This window comes from Onthophagus taurus, chromosome 7 (genome assembly GCF_036711975.1).
Source record: "Onthophagus taurus isolate NC chromosome 7, IU_Otau_3.0, whole genome shotgun sequence".
Lineage (NCBI taxonomy): Eukaryota > Metazoa > Arthropoda > Insecta > Coleoptera > Scarabaeidae > Onthophagus > Onthophagus taurus.
In genome coordinates, this window is record NC_091972.1 from 4736690 (window position 1) to 4760975 (window position 24286).

The 24286-nt window shown below is 31.6% G+C and overlaps 6 protein-coding genes across 6 annotated transcripts; 3 read left to right on the forward strand and 3 right to left on the reverse strand.

Moving 5' to 3' along the window:
* Positions 1 to 1776: 1776 nt before the first annotated feature.
* LOC111420838 (uncharacterized) lies at positions 1777 to 3158 on the reverse strand. The gene is made up of 2 exons (XM_023053884.2): positions 2289 to 3158; positions 1777 to 2238 (listed from the first exon to the last, which is right to left on the reverse strand). Exons 1-2 carry the CDS (start codon positions 3072 to 3074, stop codon positions 1807 to 1809), a joined length of 1218 nt encoding a protein of 405 aa, XP_022909652.1. The 5' UTR covers positions 3075 to 3158; the 3' UTR covers positions 1777 to 1806.
* Positions 3159 to 8236: 5078 nt separating this feature from the next.
* LOC111420839 (uncharacterized) lies at positions 8237 to 9629 on the reverse strand. The gene is made up of 2 exons (XM_023053886.2): positions 8786 to 9629; positions 8237 to 8734 (listed from the first exon to the last, which is right to left on the reverse strand). The coding sequence occupies exons 1-2, from the start codon at positions 9566 to 9568 to the stop codon at positions 8297 to 8299; spliced, it is 1221 nt and encodes a 406-aa protein (XP_022909654.2). The 5' UTR covers positions 9569 to 9629; the 3' UTR covers positions 8237 to 8296.
* A 275-nt stretch (positions 9630 to 9904) lies between these two features.
* LOC111420840 (uncharacterized) lies at positions 9905 to 11265 on the forward strand. Its single transcript, XM_023053887.2, has 2 exons — positions 9905 to 10764; positions 10817 to 11265. The coding sequence occupies exons 1-2, from the start codon at positions 9979 to 9981 to the stop codon at positions 11237 to 11239; spliced, it is 1209 nt and encodes a 402-aa protein (XP_022909655.2). The 5' UTR covers positions 9905 to 9978; the 3' UTR covers positions 11240 to 11265.
* A 3417-nt stretch (positions 11266 to 14682) lies between these two features.
* LOC111420836 (uncharacterized) lies at positions 14683 to 16065 on the forward strand. The gene is made up of 2 exons (XM_023053882.2): positions 14683 to 15538; positions 15593 to 16065. The coding sequence occupies exons 1-2, from the start codon at positions 14756 to 14758 to the stop codon at positions 16025 to 16027; spliced, it is 1218 nt and encodes a 405-aa protein (XP_022909650.2). The 5' UTR covers positions 14683 to 14755; the 3' UTR covers positions 16028 to 16065.
* A 3934-nt stretch (positions 16066 to 19999) lies between these two features.
* Positions 20000 to 21488, reverse strand: LOC111420833 (uncharacterized). The gene is made up of 2 exons (XM_071197835.1): positions 20523 to 21488; positions 20000 to 20473 (listed from the first exon to the last, which is right to left on the reverse strand). Exons 1-2 carry the CDS (start codon positions 21294 to 21296, stop codon positions 20048 to 20050), a joined length of 1200 nt encoding a protein of 399 aa, XP_071053936.1. The 5' UTR covers positions 21297 to 21488; the 3' UTR covers positions 20000 to 20047.
* LOC111420837 (uncharacterized) lies at positions 21443 to 23086 on the forward strand. The gene is made up of 2 exons (XM_023053883.2): positions 21443 to 22541; positions 22591 to 23086. The coding sequence occupies exons 1-2, from the start codon at positions 21771 to 21773 to the stop codon at positions 23023 to 23025; spliced, it is 1206 nt and encodes a 401-aa protein (XP_022909651.2). The 5' UTR covers positions 21443 to 21770; the 3' UTR covers positions 23026 to 23086.
* The last annotated feature ends 1200 nt before the right edge of the window (positions 23087 to 24286 follow it).

The following is a 24286-nucleotide window of genomic DNA, read 5'->3' on the forward strand; positions in this document are numbered from 1 at the left end:
TCGGAACAGATGGTGCGTCCCAGACAGGACGTCGCGCCTTATTTCTTTATGTAGGCAAGATAAAGGCGCGACGTACTGTCTGGGACTTCCTCTCCCCGCATAGCTGATTTCTGTTTCTCTTTAATTTGTAATTCCATTAAATCGTTCTTAAAAAATTAGGGAGCCTTATTTTTGAAAAACTGATAACGGAATCCGAAAATCCGCGTTATTTGACATATTTTGGTAAAAACCGCGTTGAAATTCGCCAGGTCGTTTTCGAAATAACCGCATCCTACTAAACCGGTGTTTTTCCGCGAAACTACATGGAATATCGAAAAAATAAAATATGCCCCACATTAAGAACAGATCGGTTTACCACCAGTTCAAATTTGAAATTTTTTCGTCAAATAGTTTTGGAGAGGAAAAATCGCAAAGTAGACAAAGTTGCTGGCACTCTCAAAAATCGGGTACTTTTTTCACTTAACTCGCGATAAAAGTAAAACCGCGGACCCGAAAATTTCCAAATTAACATGTGATACGCAGAAATGTTCACTGATTACAATAAACTTTACAGCAATTTTTTCCATCGAGCGGTTACGAAGATATCGATCTCTAAAGTGAGGGGCCTTGACTTTTTGCACGGATAGTAGTGACATAATTTCTCAACAATCGTAAAAATAATTCGTAAAATAATCGAACTTATCTCTAAAATCGGAAAGGGTGATTTCTACCCTTAAAACGGCGATCGGGCAGAAATGACAATACACGTGTCGAATATTTTTCCATACCCTACTTGTATGTCAAGTTTCAAGAAAATCGCCGTATGGCACTTCCCTAGTGTTACTTGAAAGTATACAGGGTGATTCTCAACCAAGACACATAAACTCGAGGATTTATTCATTATTAGTAAAAGTTTTTTAGTTTCTCTAAATCTAAATAATGTGTTTCCTGGAAAATGAATAGGTCGAGATGGTCCAATGACCTGGCTACCGTGATCGCCCAGCCTCAACCCTCTTGATTTTTACTTGTCGGGTCACTTAAAAAGCAAAGTGTACGTAACGGAAGTTAATACTGAGCCAATATTGCAAAATCATTTACATGCTGCTTTGCCTATTAGTCATTATTCGTCGTGAGTAGTAAATCTCCAAGTTTATGCGTATAGGTTGAGAATCACCCTGTATTTATATAAAATAATAATAATATAAAAATACACTTTAGGTTCGTATTTACGCGCAAATCGATAATCAGAACATGCTATAGCACGATATCAGAAAAAGTAAGCTTCCTCCCCTTTCATAGTATGCAGTCGGTAGACAAGAACTATGTCTACAAACTTGTTTTTTATCTATGTTTGCGGTTTTTTTACGTTACAAACCACTCGCCAGAGATTCACATAGCCAGCCCACATGTTTTTTTCATTAACCAATCATCGCTCGTGAGATCCGGGAAGTAAAATATATTCCAAAATATTAAAATTTAATGTAAAACCGTAAATTACTAATTACGGGTTTATTATTAATATTTCGTAAAAGTGCTACAGGAATAATGTTTCTATTTTATTGTTTTACATCCGGGCCAAGAAGAAAAATCGTAAAAATCTTACTATTTTCAAAAATAAAGCAATATTTTTTTTCAAATTTCATTTTCTGTTCTTGTCCCGGATTCATAACTATTGTAGAAACATGACAAATGATAAATTAATCCAATCCATTAATAAATAAGGAAGTAATTCGAAATCTACGGTGACAGACTCGGTTAAGGAGCATTAACTGGTTTGCGTTTAAAGCTGGACATGAAAAGTATTAACCACTTTTATTAATACAATTATTAAAACAAATTATGTTTCATAAAATATTCAACAACATCTTTTAATCTTTCAATATAAACGTCTTGATTTTTTATGACCATTGTAAAAGCTTCCATCGCATTGCTTTCTGTGGTCATAAGGTTAGGTATTTCATCTTTGTCGAACAATAAAACTTTAAGTACACACAAAGCCATGCACAATCCGTAAAGTGAAAAGTTTCGCCAATGTTTTATAAAAATTTCGCGGGGATAAACTTTATTTGGATCGCTTCCCAATTCGGCGATTCTTTGGGTTAAAGTGTCGTAGTAAAAGTTTAGATAAAATTCGGCGTTGTCAAGTTCTTTTTTCGTTGCTAATGTGTAGAAGAAATACGAAAAATCTAGGAGTGGTGAAGATAATCTTTGACACTGCCAGTCGATTAATTTGACATTAATTGGTGTATTGGTTTCTTCCTAAAACGTAAAATAATGTAATTAGATTTAATTTTAAAATAATTACTTACATCATAAAGAAACATCATGTTGTTAGACCAACAATCTCCTTGTCCCAGTGCTGAATATTCATCAACATTATCTACTAAGTCATCAAAAAATTGAAGCAATTTCTCGTCTAAATTTTTACAACGTTCCAACATTTCCTGATCCATTTTTTGATCTAAACTATTTAAAAATTGATTCAAACATTGCTTTATCATGGTATCCATTCCAAATTTTTTATAATTTTTGCTGAAGACATCTTCAACCCCAGCAGTTAATTTCTTAAAATTTTCAGGTTCTTGATCTTTCATAGCATAAGAAATAGCGTGGTACCTAGCGAAAGCTTCTATTGGTAATCTTAAATGAGCATCGTCGATAATTTTCTTTCTATCTCTTAAAGTGTATCCTAAACTTCGTAAATTTTCCAACACAATCGGTTTGATATCGTCATTATTTAAGTTAACTTTAAAATATTTTGGTACGTTATCAAAAGGATTTTTTATGTGTTTACTTTTTTGAAATTTATCAAGAACCGGATAAATTTCACCGTAGAATTGATGCTCAGCATTATAAACACTTTGAAGCGTATCAATCCAGTCCTCTTTAACTACATCGAGTAAATATTTTATAAAAAGATTTAACGAATCGTTACGATTTTTATCTTTAATCGTAACCGCGTACGTTTTTGATGAATAACCGTCACCTTCTTGAGAACCTTCACTTATACTTATTTCCGGAGGGGTTTTGTAATTTCCTTGATCAATTATAAAATTAATTGCGTTTTGAACCGGACCACTTAATTGAGATTTCATTTCAACTTGTTTTGAAATTTAATAAGAGAATTTGAAGTATGAAACGATTTTTCAATCATCTCGACTTATATAGTGTGATATCGCGTTGAAGTAGGGGAACAGATTGTAATCAGTGTAATGACAAATAAAATGATACTGTGTAAATGATTTGCGTATTTCAAGGATTTTTGATAAAGTCTCTAGGATTTATTATTTTCAAAGAAGTACTGAAATAAATTTGGAATGTTTCATAGATAAAAATTGAGGTAATGATTTGCGCATTTTGCACGAATGTTTTATTGGATATTTATTTGCTTAATTTTTCGTAATAAAAACGAGAAGAAATTCGAAACAATTTTAGAGCGTAAAATAGAGATTAACCTTGACCATTTTATACACGCGTAATGTTGTGTAATCATTGAGTACTTAGAATTTCATGCGCATTATTCTAGGAATTATTTGACTTGTTTAAATATGAAGTGTTCTTTATTATGACAATTTTTATTATTACTCTCTCGAATAAATCCATCTTTTAGATTAAAATATGTATCCACGGTATGAAAAATAGAAATGATAATGATTCTTAAAACATAAAAACATTCAGAAAAACACAATTTTCACAATGTTAATACTATAAAAAAAACAATCGATATAATATTGCGTAACATATAACAATAAAAAGAAACTACAGTGTGTTAATTAATTATCGTACCCGACGTCATTATTGCAAGTATGCAACCAATATCACAGCATTTTTATTGCAATACGCGATTTACGTATGAAGCGTATTACACTGTGATATTGGTTGCATACTTGCAATGATGACGTACAGTAATAAAATTGTTCAATTTGCCTATTACGGCGATTGTTGAACCAATAATATGTTTCTTTTTGACGTAAGTTTCTCAATTATTTTATAATTAATCATTTAATTTTATTTATTTATTAAAGGATAACACCAAATTACCAATTGACATAAAAATTATTGATTGGCAAACTCAAAGGGTAGCATCACCACTTCTAGATTTTTCCTATTTTTTTTATACATTCGCTCAGAAAAAAGAATTGGACCAAACAAAAATGTATTTAGATTTTTATTATAAGAATTTATCGAAAAGAATCGACGAATTGGGGAGTGATGTCAAAAAAATGTATCCATACGAGATTTTTATAGAACACTGGAAAAAATTTGCTCTTTATGGACTTTGTATGGCTTTGCCCGTAATAAAAGCACAGCTATTTGAAAAAGACGAGTTTCCTAGTCTAATTGAAGGTGGATCTAGCTCTGGATTTGTAATCATTTTGAAACACCAAGATGTTTATATTCAAAGAATTCGTGATTTGGTTCAACATTTTATTGAAAATAAATTATTGTTTTCATTTAATTATTAATTTCGACATTTACCGAAGTGTACCCGATTAACACTCTCATATTTAACATAGTTAGTGACAAACAGCTTCCCAAGGTCAATATCGGATATTCTATTAATCTCGAGGTGATGGTCGCTACTATTGCCTTCGTCGGCGATTTGGTACTACTAGTAGATACACTCACAATACACAAAATTCTGGGTTTCACCAGATTTTCGTTATAACCAGAATACTTATTGTTAGACATAGCTCTTTTCTTTGTCTAACAACATAACGCTGACTTTATATTCCTATGCAGCAATTTCTAGCGAGATAAAGATGATTAATAGAAAATGAAAAAAAGAGTTATCAAATGAAGTGAAGGATTCGGTTTGTGTTTAATAGCATGATAATATTAATGAAAGACGAGATACTGTTTTCACAAGAATAGGACTTGCAGAAAACTACATTCTGCTGTCAGAAAACTAAATATTGATGGTAGAAGAGTAAATACTGATAGCAGAAGTGTAAATACTGCCGGCAGATGATTATATAGTGTCAATAGAAGTTAAGATAACGTCAATAGAAAACTAAATATTGGTTGCAGAAGAATAAATACTGTTGGCAGAAGAGTAAACACCGTTGGCAAAATATTTTACAAACACGGGCGTTAATAAAAGACTAAATAGTGTTTATTAAACACTAGGAGACTAAACACTAGTGGTAGAAGAATAAATACTGTCGGCAGACCAGCAAATACTGAAGACGGAAGACTAAATACCGCTGGCAGAATATTACATAATCTTAAAAGAAGTTAACATAGCGTTAATAGAAGACTAACTACTGTTTACATAAGAAAACTAAATACAACCTAAGGTAGTCTATATACTGGTGGTAGAAGGCTATAAATCTTGTATTCAGGGTGAGTTATTAGTATCCCGGTGGTCGATAGTTACTAAACCGTTTGAAAAACAAAAAAATATTTTATACAAAAGTTGTTTTTCAGTAATTTTCACTTAGGCCCGGTTTCATAATAAAATTAAAGGCGGCTTTAAATATTTAAAGTCACTTTATCTTTAAAACGCGTTTTATAATCAATTTTTAACCCTAAACCCGGCTTTAACTTTAAAGTCGCGATTCTCTCACTTTAACGAATAAAAGCGGCTTTAAGCGCTGTAATATAACCTATAAGTGTCACTTCGTGTGCTTGTCCGCTGATTATATATCTGTTCATTTCACTCAAAATACAATGAATTTGATGGATACGAGTTCAAGTTCATCATCGGAAGATGAACCTGTACTTGTACTTACAAGACGTAAAGTTTACAAGAAGAGAGTGGATTGTTTCCAACAATATAATGAAACTGAATTTTTTGAAAGGTTTCGACTAACAAAAGATACGGTAGTTTCGTTATTGGCATTGATAGAAGACGTAATATCTAACTTTTCCAAGTTAAAAAAAATAACCAAGTAAGTTGTATTATATAATAAAAATATATCCGGTATATTTATACTTTGCATTTTTCTTTAGAGGGGGCTCTATACCAGCAATGCATAGCCTATTATTAACCCTAAGGTTCTATGCAACAGGGAATATGCTCCTTTCTGTAGCGGATTTTATTGGAGTATCGAAAGCCTCAGCATGTAGGATAGTAAAGAAAGTTACCAGTGCTATAGCGTCACTATCACCTCGCTACGTAAAAATGTATTCTACGAATGCAGAAATGAATAGGGCTGCGGAAGAGTTTTATCGATTTGCAAGATTTCCACGAGTTATTAGTGCTATTGATTGTACACTTATCAAGATACAATCACCAGGAAGAGAAGACGGTGAAATATATCGCTCAAGAAAAGGTTTTTGTGCACTGAATGTGCAGACAGTTTCTGACGCACGTTTAAAAATTCGGAATATTGTTGCGAGGTGGCCTGGTTCGTGTCACGACCAAACCATATTTAACAACAGTAGTTTAAAAGAAGCCTTTCAAAATGGGATGTATGGACGATATATGCTTGTTGGAGATAGTGGCTATAAAATTAAACCATACCTTATGACACCTTTACAACAAGTACAAATACCAGCTGAGAATTTGTACAATGAATCGAGTATCAGAACACGGAATGTGGTTGAACGTCAATATGGAATGTGGAAAAGAAGATTTCCAATTTTAAGTTTATGCATGAGGCTGCAGATAGAAACAACAATGAATGTGATAGTTGCGACTGCAGTACTACATAATATATATATAATATGGCCATAGACATGAATGAGAGTATTCCTGGAGAATGAACCAATCCATTTAACGCAGACGAAGACGAAATTGAACAGGATGACGATCATTACGTAGAAAGCTCAACCCTTTCTAGGTAGGGGTTGAGGTGTGAGGCAGTTGCTTATTAATGAACATTTTGGTAGACTTTAACTTTTTATAAATAATGTTTATTTCATATATATATATATATATATATATATATATATATATCGTATACAGTGTCATGTGTTACATTATTTAGTCAAATCTTTCTCTTTTTGAGCTATTTCCAACTCCAATAAACGTATTCTCATTTTAAATTCTTCATTTCTCCTTTCTTCTTCTTTCTTCTTTATTTTTCTCTCTTTCCTTAAAGAAGTTCAACCCCCTTTTCTTGATTACAGACATATTAGAAATAATATCGAATACTCAATATTCCACCGATGTTTATATTCAAAAATGACAGTGTGACAGGGAAACGCAGTGTTTACAATCGTAACGAATGAAATCTTACTAGAATTCAATGTGACCAACTTGAATAAAAAACATAAAGCGCCTTTTACTAAAGTCGGCGTATGAGTGTATTATGGAACACGTTAACTTTAAAATCGATATTAAAGCCGGCTTTAACCTAAAAGTGCCTTTAGTTAAAGTGGCTTTAAGTCCCGCATTATGAAACCGGGCGTTATACAGCGTGTTCCATTTAAGCGTAACGGAGAGTACGTAAATTTATTTAAATTGAACACCCTGTATATTTTATCATATTATAAACACAACTAAATTTCTTTATACAACCGTATATGTTACTATTTCACAGCGTTCCTAGTTCCTGAGATATTCAATTGTTCTTCCAAAATGTGCCTATTACAGAATCTTTTTGAAAACGATGCAAAAACGACAATTTTTCCGATTTTACCTTGAAACTATATTAGACAATAGTCAAAGCCAGTAGATAGATGATAGTATTCAAAGATATTAAATACACTATACAGGCTGTTTATAAAGCTTAGTTACTTTTGATGTTTTTCAAATGGCTTTTTCTTAAGTTTTTTAAATGAAACACCTGTATATTGTGTGCTAGTTGAATTGTTCATCAAGTTCCCTTTAATTAATGATAAGTATGTCATATGTCTAACTTTAATAGTTTTCCTGATATTTAGAATTTAAAGAAAAATGTGAAATAAAATTATTTAAAAAAGTGACAGAATGTAATATATTCTGTCCTTTTTTGTCACTTTTTTTTCTGTTTTTTTGTCTGTTATTTGGAAATCAGTAATATTATATTATAATACAATTTAAAAAAAAAACTGATAAATAAATGATCAAAACGTGATAAAAATGCAAAAAATTCAATTAAATGGCAGAACAATAAATCCCTTTTTTAATTGTTACATTATTTGAAGGAAATCCAGCAACAAACTATAAACAATTACTAAACGTTGCTCAACAAGTTAGTATGCAACCAATATCACATTATTTTTATTGCAATACGCGATTTGCGTATGATGCGTATTGCACTGTGATATTGGTTGCATACTTACAATGATGACGTTGGGTACGATAATTAATTGACACACTGTATAGTTACTGCAAGAACAGATAAACGAGCTTTTATTTTTACTACATTATTTATTAAAAATTAAATTACAATAATCCATGATGTATAAAATACTCTAAAAGGTCTTTCAATCTTTTAATATAAACATCTTGGCTTTTTAAAACTACAGCGAAAGCTTCTGTTGGGGTTATTTCCGTATCCGGATTTAATATATTTGGAATTTCGTCTTTTTCAAACAATTGGATTTTAATGACTGAAAAAGCCATACACAATCCAAACTTTGAATATTTTCTCCAATGATCTCTAAATATGTGATAAGGAAAAAGTTTTTCTGGATCACTTCCTAATTCGGCGATCCGTTGCGATAAAGTGTCGTAATAAAGTTTCAAGTAATATTCGGCGTTGTCAAGTTCTTTTTTCGTGGCCAATGTGTAAAAGAAATAAGAAAAATCGAAAAGTGGAGATGAAATCCTTTGACATTGCCAATCTATTAATTTTACGTCGATTGGTAAACCGGTTTCTTCCTAAAATTTAAAATAAAGTCATAATTTAAAGTATTTAAAAAAATCACTTACTTGATAGAGAAACATCATATTGTTGGACCAACAATCTCCTTGCGCAATAATAAAATACTCGTCATATTCACGAAATATATTCTTCATATAATTGACTAATTTCTGATCTAAATTTGTACAATGTTCCATGATTTCTTTATCCAAAATTGGATCAAAACTATCCGTAAGTTGTTTAACACATTTTTCAATCATATCATACATTCCAAATTCCAAAAAATAGTTACCTAATATATCTCTAGGACCAGAAGTTAATTTTTTATATGTTTCAGATTGTTGATCTTTCATGGCATAATTAACAGCGTGATATTTAGCAAATGCTTTTATAGGTAAAATTAAATGCGCATCATCAATAGGTTTCTTTCGATCTCTTAAAGTGTACCCTAAACTCCTTAAATTTTCCAAAACAATTGGTGGAGTTTCACCATTTCTCATTTTCGTGTTAAAATGTTTCGGTACATTGTTAAATGGTTCTTTAATATTTTTACTATTTTCGAATTCATTAAAAGCCGGGTAGATTTCCGCGTAAAAGTTATATTCTGTATAGAAAGCTTCAATAAAAGCAGTCTTCCATTTCAACATCATATCATCCGGTAAGTATTTAACGAAAAGTTTGATGTCTTTTCCAAAATCATTTTTAATAGAAATTGCGTAAGTTTTCGAAACATAACCGTCACCATCTTGAGAGCCTCGCGAAACTGATATTTCTGAAGGATTCTTAATATTTTCACTTTTCACAATTTGATCAATTATGTTTTGAGCGGTATCGGTTATTTCAAGTTTCATTTTTAGTTTTGTCTAATAATTATTAAAGAGCTCTTTATACTAAGAGATAAGTCGTGAGAGTTCGTTTAAGTAATGTTTTTGTAAGTGGAAAAGTGGGGAGTTATCAACGTAATATCGCAAATTACATTTCATTTTAGTTATCTAATGTTGTTGTAGTAATTTGTTCCTTTCATTGTTTGGTTTTTCATTCCAGACGATAACTACGTCAAACATATCTACACAAAAACTCTAAAATGTACCAGATTACGTGCAATTGTATCTAAACGTAATATAATTTAAGATAATGATAACCCCCACTTTTTTACTTAATAAATCTTTATAAGTTTACTCTCACATTTTCTGCGTTTAGTATAAATTATTTATCGATAATCAATACACTATATTTATTAATTAAAATTGATTTACTCAAAATGGAAATTGAAATAACCGATACAATTCAAAATATAATCGATGAAATAGTTGATCGCGAAAATTTTAAAAGTCCCCCAGAAATATTAGTTTCGCAAGGATCTCAAGAAGGTGACGGTTATTGTTCGAAAACTTACGCTATTTCAATTAACGATAATGGTGATAATAAAAAATCGATAAATCTTTTTGTGAAATGTTTCCCGGAATTTCAAAACGCCGGTTGGAAATCAATGATGGAAATTGGTTTTAAATCGGAATATAATTTTTATCACGAAGTGTGGCCGGTGTTTATGAAATTTCAAGATGCTAAAAATTTAAAAGAACCGTTTAACAACGTTGCTAAATCGTATAGTTTTCAATCGGGGAGTGTTATAAAACCGATTGTTTTGGAGAATTTGAGATCGTTGGGATACACTTTGAGAGATCGAAAAAAACCGGTTGATGATGTCCATTTGAGACTACCCATACAAGCTTTCGCAAGATATCACGCAATTTCTTATGCTTTCAAAGACCAAGAACCCGAAAATTTTAAAAAATTAACTTCTAGTATGCCTGATGTTTTTAGCGATAATTTTGAGATGATTGGTATGGATGGTATAATACGAAAAAGTGTTAAACAGGTTATTGAAGGTTTAGATCCTGTTTTGGATGAGAAAATATTGCAGCGTTGTGAAGGTTTAGACGATAAAATAATCAAATTTGTTGCTAATTTGGATAAAATGGTTGATGAATATTCTGTAATTGGTCAAGGTGATTGTTGGTCAAATAATATGATGTTTCTTTATAATGTAAGTAAAACAACTTACTCAAATAAAAAATGATTTTTCTTGTTAATTCCAGGAAAAAGGTATTCCAATAGACGTAAAATTAGTTGATTGGCAAGCACAAAGACTTAGTTCACCCCTTTTGGATTTCTGCTATTTCTTTTATACTTTAGCAACAAAATCTGAACTTGACAACGCGGAGACATACATTAATTTATATTATAATACACTTAGTGAAAGAATTACAGAATTGGGAAGTGATCCGAAAAAATTATTTCCCTACGAAATATTCCGGGAGCAATGGAAAAAATTTTCTTTATTCGGAATAATGACCGGTTTACTTGTTATAAAAGCACAGTTATTTGACAAAGATGAAATACCTAATCTTACGGGACATGATAACATAGATACATTTACAGTCGTTTTGAAAAATCAAGATAAATTTGTAAATAGAATGAAAGATATTATTCAGTATTTTATCGATAATGACTTGTTATAAATAAAGATTTGCAAAATGTTGAGTAATTGTGGTATTTTTCCTTAACTAAAGTGTTCCAACTATTAGATAATATAGTTTTATCAATATTTTATCAGATAAGAACAAAAACTAAGTTTTTTTCTCAAAAACTTAATTTGTTATTTTCAAAAAACGTAAAAAAATGTAAATAAACTTGGCAGATAACAAAACAGGAAACTCAATCAAGTCAATAGACATAAAAATAGACATAGTGCAACCTAAGACATAAAGAGAAATAAATACACCAAAAGTAGGATTCAAAGACTTCTGATGTCATAAACAGACATGAATATTAAAGGGATCTAATGAACGAAGAGTACCCCCAAGCATAAAGTTGGAACCTCTGCCACCACTCAGGCGACTAAGATGTGGCTAAGATGAAAAACTATGAAGTTGTGGGTACTGATGAGATCCCAGTAGAAGTGTGGAAAAGGTTTGTTCCCATTTGATTGGCTTACAAGACTATTTAATGAAATACTCGTGATCGTGTCAATACTCGAATCATGGCACTTTAGCGACTTAGTCCTCTATTACAAAAATAAGCGTGACGTGTCTCATACCTTCAAAACTTCTGACATTAATTACGCAGACCCAATTTGGATTCATAGTCTCTAAATCAACAACTGATGTTAGATTAGTTAGATCATTAACTGATCATTGCTGCGGAAAGTAGTTTAGCGATCTATCAGATCACAACATCTACCTGAATGTTACATACATTTAATACAAGATATGTACACTGTGTTAATTAATTATCATAACCCACGTGACCTATGTAATATTGGCTGCATATCTCAATATGTAGTGGTAGCTTGGATAATTTTGAATTAGTAACCAGATGTTGATCAAGGTTTATATACAGCCTGATTCAGAGTAAGCGCCTTATTTTTTTTAGCCACACTATGGGTACTACTTTCAAAATATTTGGCAGTAATATGTTTTAGGACTTTCTCTACACGGTGGTGATACCAGATTTTCAATTGGACGAATTATTTCAAAATGGCGACTATCAACTTTTTTTTTTTAAATGGAATGCCAACATTTTTTTTTTATTATTGAGATCCTAAAAACATTCTTTTTACGACAGTATTTTGTTTTTCTTAAAAATTCATTTCTTTCCCCATCAAAAATCAACCTAACATTTTAATCTAGTAGAGCATGAATGTTTTACAATCGATGTTATTTTTGTTCAAATAAATAAATAAGTAGATGTTTATTACAAAATAAAGTTTAATTGTTTCTTTTGTGTCTAGCGCTATTTGATATTTGGACAAAAATAACATAGAGTGTAAAACATTCATACGCTACTAGATTAAAATGTGTGCTTTTTGATGGGGAAAGAAATGAATTTTGAAATAATTCGTCCAATTGAAAATGTGGTATCACCATCGTGTAGAGAATGTCCTAAAACATATTACTGCCAAATATTTTGAAAGTAGTACCCATAGTGTGGCTAAAAAAAATAAGGCGCTTACTCTGAATCAGGCTGTATCAGAGGTTGTCTAGATTCGTACGCAATCATACTGCGTTACGTCACATGTGGAAAATAATACCGCCAAGCAATTCAAATTAAACAAATGCACGGAGCACCACATAACCATGAGGTTGTATGCGCAATCCGTGATTGCTTACGTCACGAAACACTTCTGCTCTTGCCCCTCGCCCACAAACTAAAATCAAAGTATTACAGCATAGGAACTTAGACAACCTTTAATATATAAACTTTGGATGTTGACAGCTGATCGTGCGTTATTGTTGTCATTGTCGTACGCTTTATGAGTTTCGTATTTTCTTTGTTCTTTAACCGTTTTTTGCTGCCTTAATATTTTTCAAAACAGTTCTTTAAAGAACTATCGTTGTTTCCATCGTCACCATCGTTTTTAGGAACTTTCCTCGCGTTGCAATACCAATCTGTGATATTGGTTGCATACTTTGTCGGGTACGATAATTAATTAACACACTGTATAAGAATGTTCGTACCAGAGTTAGGTCTCAGGTAGATCTTAGCTAAGAATTCGTAGTGGAATCTGCTGTGATTCCACTTTCCTGGAATCTGCTCTATGCGGATGACATCGTCCTTATCGCCAAAATTCCAACCGAACCTCAAAGCACACTCTCCCTATGAATTAATATTTGTGCGCCATTTATTACCCTAATGAAACACCAGTTCCAAGCAAGGCGCACAATATAAGTATCTGGGATCTGTGATCTCTAATAATGCAGATGTGGAAGCCGACTTGGAGCATAGAGTCGGCGTGGTCTGGCAGAAGTGACATTCCTTAAGTGGAGTGCTATACGACCGGAATATACTATATGGGGCGGAGTGCTGGATGATATAGAATGCACAAACTTCATACGACCGGAATCAAACTGTTACGATGGTCGGGAGGAGTGACAAGTCTAGACAGGATTCGGAATAAATATGTTTGCGACAACTTCAAGGTAGCTCCTGTGATTGAGAAACTTACGGAGAGTTGCCTCAGATGGTATGGCCACGGTATGCACAGAGACGTTATTTTAAGAAAAGTCTCCTGGAAGAAGGGGGCGACTGCCTTCTACCTGGTGGACTAGAATGACTAGGACCTTAAATGGGACAGAATGTTGTGGCGCAGAAATATTAGGCGAGCAGACCCCACGCAAAGGGGAATGAGCAAAGAAGAAGATTTTAAAAAAATTGTTATAAATAAGGTTTTAATAAATCGTTATATCATAACCATTTATAAAGCAACTTATAAGCTTTTCAATGAAAGGAACTATTTTCCAAAATATGTTTTAGTTATTGAGATACCAAAATGGAAATTCAATCAAGTTATTCCACTTATTTAAATTGATAAGATAAGCATCAATATAAACATTTTGATATACAACAATTAACTTATCGTCATTGCACAAAATATTTACAGTTTTCATCTTGGTTTTCATCATACTTTTTTTATCATTAAATCCCAATTGTTTCAAAAAGATAAAATTCCAAATAAATCCCAGACAAAGAAATAACATCGTATATACAGAGCGGAATAAAAGTTTAGATAACGTCGAACTCAATTCAAATTGGCTTGAAATAGGTTTCTCAATAAATTTTATTTCTAATATTTCATACCTCTTGCCTGTTAAATTTCTTTCTATAAAGATAGATCCAATTAAATGAGTTCCGCCTATACACAGGATTAAGATGGGTACGGTATATATAGGCTATTCTAAAGTGTCATGTCGTTTCCAGACTTTTCTTCCACACTGTATAAAACAAGGTAATTATAATGAACTGAATAGTACAATAAAAAATGATTAACAAAAAAATGTATCTGTATAAATAAACCAAATCAACTACATGAAAATACATAAAAAGATAGCTAAAATGAGATGTAATTTACGATAATATTTTGATAAGTCCCCACTTTCTACTTTTCAAAACACTACTTAAATGAGCACCCATAACTTTTCTCCTAGTATAAAGAGTTCTTTAATAACTATTTAACAAAAAATTAAATTAATAATAAAATGAAAATTGAAAAACCCAATATTGTCGAAGACATAGTTAATCAAATTGTTAAAAGTGAAAATATTAAGAATCCAACAAAAATATCAGTTTCGCGAGGCTCTCAAGATGGTGACGGTTACGCTTCGAAAACTTACGCGATTTCTATTAAAAATGATTTTGGAAAAGACATCAAACTTTTCGTTAAATACTTACCGGAGGATATAAAATTAGAAGGGAAGAATGCTTTTTTTGAAGCTTTCTATACAGAGAATAGCTTTTACGCGGAAATTTACCCATCTTTTAATCAATTCGAAAAAAGTAAAAATATTAAAGAACCATTTAACAACGTACCGAAACATTTCAACACGAAAGTGAGAAATGGTGAAACTCCACCAATTGTTTTGGAAGATTTAAGAAGTTTAGGGTACACTTTAAGAGATCGAAAGAAACCTATTGATGATGCGCATTTAATTTTACCTATAAAAGCATTTGCTAAATATCACGCTATTAATTATGCAATGAAAGATCAACTACCTGAAGTATATAAAAAATTAGCTACTTATCCCAAAGATATGTTAGGTAAAAATTTTGTGGCATTTGAAATGGACGTAATGATTAAAAGATGTGTTGATCAAGTTACGGGCAGTTTTAATCCCGTTTTGGATAAAGAAATCATGAAACATTGTGCAAATTTAAATGAGAGATTAATCGATTATATGATGAATATATTAAGTGATTATGATGAGTATTTTATTATCACGCAAGAAGATTGTTGGTCCAACAATATGATGTTTCGCTATCAAGTAAGTAATTTTTTTAAATACTAGTTTAAATTACAAATTGATTTTAAATTTTAGGAAGAAACCGGTTTACCAATTGACGTAAAATTAATAGATTGGCAATTTCAAAAGATTGCATCACCACTTTTCGATTTTTCTTATTTCTTTTACACATTAGCTACGAAAAAAGAACTTGATAACGCCGAATATTACTTGAAACTTTATTACGACACTTTATCGCAACGAATAGCCGAATTAGGAAGTGATCCAGAGAAACTTTATCCTTATCATATATTTAGAGATCATTGGAGAAAATATTCAAAGTTTGGATTGTGTATGGCTTTTTTTATCGTTAAAGCCCAATTGTTTGAAAAAGATGAAATTCCAAATGTGTTAAATCCGGATAAGATAAGTCCAACAGATGCTTTTTCCGTCGTATTAAAAAGCCAAGATGTTTTTGTTAAAAGATTGAAAGACCTTTTAGAGTATTTTATATGCCACGAGTTATTATAACTTAATTTTTAATAAACAATGCGCTAACAAAAATAGTCGTTTTATATAGATTCATTAGCATAGATTAAAATTATGAGAAATATGATGAAATCGCAAATGATTTCTTCATAATTCGATATTTTTTATTTGGTACATCAATTATCGCAAAAACTTATTTAAAAAATATATTATAAATTATATTATATTATAAATTTATTATAAACAAACAACAGAAAAAACAAAAAATGATTAATTGTACCACTCTAAAGAATCAACACAATGAAGATCAAAGTATTTATTATAGAGCTATAACATTCCAAGGCAACATATCCAATAAAATAAAACAGAGTTTAAAACAATATAATATAAATCTTAATTTCAAACCAAATAAAACATTAGAAAGAATGCTTATAAACAATAAGGACAAAATAAATAAACTGGACGACAATGGTGTGTACATACTAGAGTGCGACACTTGTAAAGCAGCGTACATTGGAGAAACAGGCAGAAGCCTTAGAAAAAGAATAAGAGAACATAAACACAAAAATAACTCCAACTTCGGAAATCACTTACACTAACATCATCACTAACACTAATCACTAACATTTAACTCAAAACATGAATTTAACGAAGATAAAAATTCCAGAATCCTTCATCATATCAATAAAAGTTACTAGAGAGATATAATGGAAAACTATGAAATTAATAAATTCCTCAACAACTGCCCTGATGTAACATGCCTAAACGAACAAATTATACTTACAAGAAGACCACTATATACCTATCTCAAACAACCATACACACCTCCACGAAAACCTCCCGAACTCTAAAAATAGCTGCTCTCTCTGTACCATTATATTTTTCAGTGTGTTTGATGTAGGGAGTTAATATGTTTATGTTGTAATACCTCATTTTAACCTGTTGAAAATCAACCTATTCAAAACAAGAAAGTTTAAATTCAATACACGACAATCACATTTGACAGATTACCAACATTAAAATAGAAAATATACCATTGACAGTTTCAACATAACCTAAAATATAATAAAAAGTGATGTATGATAGATGATAGCACATGTTTAGAGATTAACATTTTAATAGTGAATTAATTCAATAAAGTATCACATACATGTTTAGTTGTTCAAAAAATTGACGTAAGTTAAAATGTAAAATTATATAATAATAGAAAGTGTTGTAAAATTAATAACTTTAGGAACTCCTGTAGATGCTCCGAAAGGAGCGAAACCGGTAGAGTGATAATAAACACATTTCACCTTTAAGTGCAAAATTTGTTTAATTGAATTATTTAAAAAAGGTGAAACATATTGTTTAGTGTTTTATCGATAATAAATTGTTGAACATAAAACGTATTAATTGATTTCATTGGTATATTTTTATATTACATCTGTAGAATCTACGTTTTAGATCAGTAATTACGATTTATTAAAAATTACTTATCATCCTAGTCATTCATACAAGTACAATGAAAATTGTAATATCATAGTATTACGTCATTCTGGGTAATTATTATGTTTTAAAATCTTTCCTCTAAAACCATTACTCAGCGTTTTTTAAGAGATCCCAAGTTATTATGAGCACCATTATTCGGTTTTATAACCTAACTGCTACTTCGCGCTTGGTCGCCCTAAAGTCTCGCACTCAATTGAATATGAGTTTTTTTTTTGGTTCCTTTCATAACTTTGTTTGAGCTATTCGTTGAACTTAACAATACCCTATAAGTCCCTAGTAAATTTTGTTCTTAAAATTTGGCGATATCACACACAGTTTGCAGGGAGTTTTAGTGGAGATATTGCAGGAATTGTTAGCAACCTAGCATTAACAGCTTTAACTTGTCTTTGTTTCGATTAGCTTGCTTTAATTAGTTCTTTGATTATGGAGATTATCAAGTCGGCAAAGAATTAGTGATAGAGTAATTGGCGTATTTTTAATCTGAGCTAACTTTACTCTACTTAGGGCAGGTTGTACAATATACCGATAAACTTCCTGATAGTGTTATCTGGCTTAAGTTAGTTTCTACTGTATTACAATGTACGGATATTTTTGTTGGCGAGATTATCGCAGGATAACCAGGGTACTCAGCGGTGCCGATAAGACAGTTATCCGCCAGATATATGTGGTTACCAAGGATTTTATATAAAAATTTTGTATAATTACTGCACAGGTTAAAATCTAACATCCTATACGTACATTGTGTCAGTTGTGTGTTGAAAAAAAAATTTTAAACAATTGTTATTAGCTCTAAATCACAGTTCAAATTTCAAAGAAGGACATTAACGCTACCAACCTATGGCACAAATTACTAGATATGGGGGGGAAGAAGAACCTGTATGGAATCCAAAGGTAGAGGACTGGAGGCTAGTTAATCTTGTGGTGACTGAAATCAGAGTTGGGTGGGCCATACAGTCCTTCTGGATGGTATTCTACCTGCGCTACTACAGTGGTGTATGGCGGAATTACTGCCACACCTACTAATAATATACAAAAGTTGCTTAGCATTCCGCTATGTTCCCTTAGCCTGGAGAGAAGTAAAGGTAGTCTTCATCCCCAACTCGGGGAGGAGATATTACACTGATCCAAAATCATGTAGACCAATCAGTCTTTCCTCATTCATCGGGAAGGCATTTGAAAGGCTATGTGGAAAGATATATAAGAGAAACGACCTGGAAAGGTTTCCCCTGCACCCAAACCAGCATGGATACACTGCGAAGATCAACAGAAACGGCCCTACAAGAAATCGTAAGAGTTATCGATAGATCTTTGGACTATAAAGAGTCCACTCTCGGAGTGTTTATAGATATCGAAGGAGCCTTTAAGCTTTTCATACAATTAATAAAGCCCTTAGAGACAAAGGAGTCCAGCCTGCACTAACGGACTGGATTCTAAATATGCTCTCAATGACCGTCCATAGTGTAATTGATGCTAATAACAATAATAATAACGACAATAAAATAAGTGCGATCGTTGAACGAGGATCCGCAGGGTGGGGTTCTATCACCACTGCTGTGGAATCTCACCCTAGACAACCTTGTAAGACAACTTTTTGCTGAAAAATTCAATATCTGCGCTTACGCAGACGATCCAGCCGTTTTAGTTCACGGGAAGTTCGAAAATATCCTATGTGACCGAATTATGAATGTGACCAATTCTCTGTCGGTAAACCCGAATAAAACAGAGATGGACCTCTTCACAAGGAAAAGAAAGCTGGGTACCCTTAGAGCGCCATGGCTTTGCAAAATTCCCTTGCACTTTGCCAATGAAGTGAAGTATCTGGGGTTAACCCTGGATAAAACGCTGACTTGGAGACCGCACATCGAAGGTAAGATAAATAAGGTATTGCGTTCGCTCAGTGCAGAAGGGCCGTTGGGACCGCCTGGGGTTTAAATATCCCTGTGGATATACACTGTAATGATACGTCCAATGTTAACTTACGGCGCCGTAAACTGGTGGCCAAGAGTTAGAAATAAAACGATTGTTTTGCAACTACAAAAATTGCAACGTGTGTCTTGTCTCTACGTTACAGGCTCGATGATAACCACACCAACAGCAGCAATGGAGAATGTACTGTGCCTTCCTCCTCTCAATTATCATGTTGAGGAGGTGGTTAACGATAAATGGCTTCAGAAGTGGGAATATTTTTCAATTTAAATTTATTTCATTGTTAGATTGCAGACCGATAACCATCGTGGGCCTCCTTCAATTTTATAACACTCTTGACCAGGTTGACTTTGGCTTTATTGATGACAATAATTTGTATGTAAACGAAAAATTTTCCTTATTCATAAAAAACATTGTTACTGCCCTGCATTTGTATTACTATACTACGTGACGTATATAGGTACATATAACAAAAAAAAATGTAAAGGCGTAAAGGTTGATTTCGAAATAAAATTAAGACAAACTCGTTATCAGTGACGGAATTATTAAATTGACGAAATTTAGGCAGACTTGTTATCAATAAAAACATAAACAGAAAATATTCTATTTATTTATTATCTTATCTTTATAATATTTTTTTTTAAATCACAATAACTTTTGATTTATAAAATATTCAATCAAATCCCGGATTCTTTCATTATATTTATCTTGATTCTTAATTTTTACCCCGAAAAATTCGTCTCCGCTTTCATCCATCATATTTGGAATTTCGTCATTTTCAACTAATTGGGCTTTAATAACACAAAACGCCATAAACAGCCCAAACATAGCGGATTTTCTCCAATGTTCCAAAAAGACATTGTAAGGATACACTTTGTTAGGATCGCTTCCTAACTCTCTGATTCGTTCTGATAAGATGTTGTAATAAAGATTTAAATAATAGTGAGCGTTGTCAAGTTCCTTTTTAGTGGCTAATGTATAAAAGAAGTAATTGAAATCTAAAAGGGGGGAATTAAGGGATTGTCCTTGCCAATCGATTAATTTTATGTCAATGGGTTTTTGAGTTTCATCCTAAAATTCGTAAAATTATGATTAATAATTATTATTGTGGTACACTTACATCGTAAAGAAACATCATATTATTTGACCAACAATCTCCTTGAACAATTACGCAATATTCATCGAGGATGTCTCCAAGTTTTAACGCAAAATTAATCATTTTCTCATCTAAATTTTTGCATTTATCCAACATAGCTTTATCCGAAATAGGATCTAAACTGTCCGAAAATTGTTTCACGCACATCTTTATCATATCAGCCATTCCCATTTTTACAACATTCTTACCAAAAACATCTTTTACGTGTTCGCTTAATTTTTCAAACATTTTCGGTTCTTGATCTTTTAAGGCAAAGGAAATCGCGTGATATTTAGCAAAAGCTTTAATAGGGATTTTTAAGTGGTCGTCATCAATCGGTTTTTTTCTATCCCTCAATTTGTAGCCTAAAGTTCTTAAATTTTCTAATACAATCGGTGGGAATTTATCATCTTCAACGTCACCCCCATAAAATTTAGGTACATTATTGAAGGGGTCCTCAATTTGTTTGGCTTCTTCAAATCTTTTAAATGCTGGATAAATTTTATTATAAAAGTTGTATTCCGTTTTAAAAAGGTATTCCATAACTTCGGTCCAATTTTCTTTTATAACATCGTGAGTGCATTTTATAAATAAATTTAAAGGTTTTTTACCCTTGATGGAAACTGCATAAGTTTTCGAAGCGTAACCATCCCCCGATTCTGATCCTTGATTAATCTCAATTTCGGGATTTTCATAATTTTCATTACGAATTATAACGTCGATTACATTTTTAATACTATTTGGCAAAACAACTTTCATTTTGAAACCTTGACTTACACGACACCAATCACTTGAGGAATATGAACTAGTTACGGTTCAAATATCTAATTTTATTGATTGATAAAGAGTAAGAATAAGAATAAAGTTTTATTGAAACGTTATCTATTAAATGAAAAGTCATTATAGTTAGATAAATTAATCTAAAATGATTTGTGGAATTAATGCAGTTTACGTAATAAAATAATGTTGGAAAATTCCTAAAACGATTGAAGAGAGATGACTTTTATAACTCAAAAATACAATAGTCTCTCACAATGATAACCACAAAACTTTATTTGTTCAAGTTAAGCAATTTTACGTTTCTTATTTGACGCAGCTATGAATAGTACAAAAATTTAATTTATGAAAATTGAACTTGATAACAAACGGATATAATAGATATAGTCCCCACTTCTATGTGGATATAGTATATAACTAGTTGCAACACAAGATGCATAAAAATACTTAATCAAAATGAAAGATCGCGAAGTTGTTCAAAGTGTTTTAGATTCCATCAACCAAGAAAATAATAAAAATCCCCCCGAAATTGAAATAACTCGAGGATCACAAGAAGGTGATGGTTACGTATCAGAAACTTACGCTATATCTATTAAAAACCATAAAGGTGAAGTAACAAATCTATTTGTTAAATCTTTACCTGACGATATAAAATCTTGGAAAGAAGCGTTTGTTGAAGCCTTTAACACGGAGTACAATTTTTATACGGAAATTTACCCCGTTCTTGATCAATTCCAAAGAAACAAAAATGTTCAAGACCCATTTAACAATGTCCCAAAACATTTTTCCACAAAAATTAAGAACAATCAAACCCCACCGATTGTATTGGAAAATTTAAAAAGTTTAGGATACGTTTTAAGAGATCGAAAGAAACCCATTGATGACTCTCACTTAGAATTATCCATAAAAGCATTGGCAAGATACCATGCAATTAACTACGCCATGAAAGATCAACAACCAGAAAAATACAAGAAACTAACAATTGGTGTAGGTGATGTTTTCGGCAAATACTTGATAAAATTTGGGATGGAGGATACAATAAAGAAATGCGTCGATCAACTCATTAAAGGTTTTGATCCTGTTATGGATAAAATTATTCTGGATCATTTAGATAATTTAACTGAAAGATTAATTGATTATCTCACAAAAATTTTTCTCGATTGCGACGAATATTTCATTATGGGACAAGGAGATTGTTGGTCGAATAACATGATGTTTCTTTATAATGTAAATGTTTGATCGTTTCATATTTAATTTTAATTTTAAATTGTTTTAGGATCAAACCAAACCAATCGATGTGAAAATAATAGACTGGCAATGTCAAAGAATTTCATCCCCTCTTTTCGATTTTTCTTACTTTTTCTACACATTAGCGACGAAAAAAGAACTCGATAACGCCGAACATTATTTGAATCTTTATTACGATACATTATCGCAAAGAATTACCGAATTAGGAAGTAACCCACAAAAAGTTTTTAATTATCAAATATTTCGAGAACATTACAGGAAATATTCACTGTTTGGATTGTGTATGGGTTTTATTAATGTTAAAGCTCAATTATTTGAAGAAGGTGAAGTTCCAAATATGTTAAATCCCGGAGGAGATGTAAACCCGTTAGAAGCGTTTTCAGGTATTTTAAGAAATCAAGATGTTTATGTTAAAAGAATGAGGGATTTAATTGAATATTTTATAAATCAAGATTTATTGTAATAAGTATTGATAAAATTAAATGTATAAGTGTTTATATTGTATTTTGAATTAAAATATATCAATTATTAAAAAACATCATGAAGAAATTGTGAAATACAATTGTGAATGACCAAAAATTTTTTTTTAATTCCGGAACTAGCGACGTGGTCAAGTCTAATCGAACGTGAGACTCAGGAATACAAAGTAAAATTAATGGCAAACTACATAACCAAAAAAAAATTAATAAGACGTTATGAAGTGAACTATTATGAGCAATATCTCTCAATTATCTTTCGGATTGCAGATAAATAGACTTGTTAACTAAATTAACACAAATAAATCTAAAGAAGATAACAACACTTAGCTTAGTTTGTTGGTCCGAGTTCTGGGATTGTCAGAAACGGGAAGCAAATTGATGTTTCTTCATCAGGGTTGTAGGATAAAAAAGTTCACAGTACAGGATTCTCGGATTCTCAGGAACGGGGACCAAAATGATGTTTCTTCATTAGGGTTATTATTTTTTTCTTTTTTTTTCAATCGTAAAAATTCTTGAAATTACCTTTTTTGAGGTTATGTCAACATTTATCTCTTTACATAACCTAAAACGTTGCTTATAATGTTCGACGATACAAAATTTGCGTGTGCTCTCCCTCAAGTTCAAAATCACACTAAAATTTTTAATTTTCGTTTCTTTAATGTTGACATTGAAAAATAGTGTTTCCTGATTGGTCAATTCCATTAACTTGAAATTCGTTTTTTAAATTTTTTGCTATTACCAACTTTAACATTTGAAATGTCACTAATTTAATTTGATTAAATATTATTTAAATTCTTTTAATAACTATATTTATGTATGAAATCTCGTAGTTTCAATGCTTTTTTAAATTGATTTTCAGATATCTGATCATTTTCTTCTATATTCAACGGCAAAATTACCAAAATTCTCAAATCTTGAGATTGCGGATTTTCAACTAAAATTTCATTAATTCTCCCAAAGAACGGCTGTTTACTATTCTTACTATGCTAAGATTATCATTTTCAATAGCTTCAACCGGATAAATAAGGATTTGAAAAAGAAATTGAGAAAAAATTAAATTGAGGTTATCTATCTGTCAGAGGGTCTTTAAAATTACTTCGTATCGATTTTACATGGGTTATATACAATAGAAAACATCAACGGCCAATAATACATAACGGAATTCATCAGTAAATAATATTTTATATTATAAAAATAAATTTATTATTATTATCATTCATAACATTCTCTTACATTCAATACGAT

Excerpts from the sequence above, each read along its gene's own strand:
- LOC111420838 (XM_023053884.2), bottom strand. The coding sequence starts at position 3,074 with ATGAAATCTCAATTAAGTGGTCCGGTTCAAAACGCAATTAATTTTATA. Across the intron at positions 2,239-2,288 it reads ACATGATGTTTCTTTATGAT|GAAGAAACCAATACACCAAT; the intron begins GTAAGTAATTAT and ends TTTACGTTTTAG.
- LOC111420839 (XM_023053886.2), bottom strand. The coding sequence starts at position 9,568 with ATGAAACTTGAAATAACCGATACCGCTCAAAACATAATTGATCAAATT. Across the intron at positions 8,735-8,785 it reads ATATGATGTTTCTCTATCAA|GAAGAAACCGGTTTACCAAT; the intron begins GTAAGTGATTTT and ends TTTAAATTTTAG.
- LOC111420840 (XM_023053887.2), top strand. The coding sequence starts at position 9,979 with ATGGAAATTGAAATAACCGATACAATTCAAAATATAATCGATGAAATA. Across the intron at positions 10,765-10,816 it reads ATATGATGTTTCTTTATAAT|GAAAAAGGTATTCCAATAGA; the intron begins GTAAGTAAAACA and ends TGTTAATTCCAG.
- LOC111420836 (XM_023053882.2), top strand. The coding sequence starts at position 14,756 with ATGAAAATTGAAAAACCCAATATTGTCGAAGACATAGTTAATCAAATT. Across the intron at positions 15,539-15,592 it reads ATATGATGTTTCGCTATCAA|GAAGAAACCGGTTTACCAAT; the intron begins GTAAGTAATTTT and ends TTTAAATTTTAG.
- LOC111420833 (XM_071197835.1), bottom strand. The coding sequence starts at position 21,296 with ATGAAAGTTGTTTTGCCAAATAGTATTAAAAATGTAATCGACGTTATA. Across the intron at positions 20,474-20,522 it reads ATATGATGTTTCTTTACGAT|GATGAAACTCAAAAACCCAT; the intron begins GTAAGTGTACCA and ends TACGAATTTTAG.
- LOC111420837 (XM_023053883.2), top strand. The coding sequence starts at position 21,771 with ATGAAAGATCGCGAAGTTGTTCAAAGTGTTTTAGATTCCATCAACCAA. Across the intron at positions 22,542-22,590 it reads ACATGATGTTTCTTTATAAT|GATCAAACCAAACCAATCGA; the intron begins GTAAATGTTTGA and ends AAATTGTTTTAG.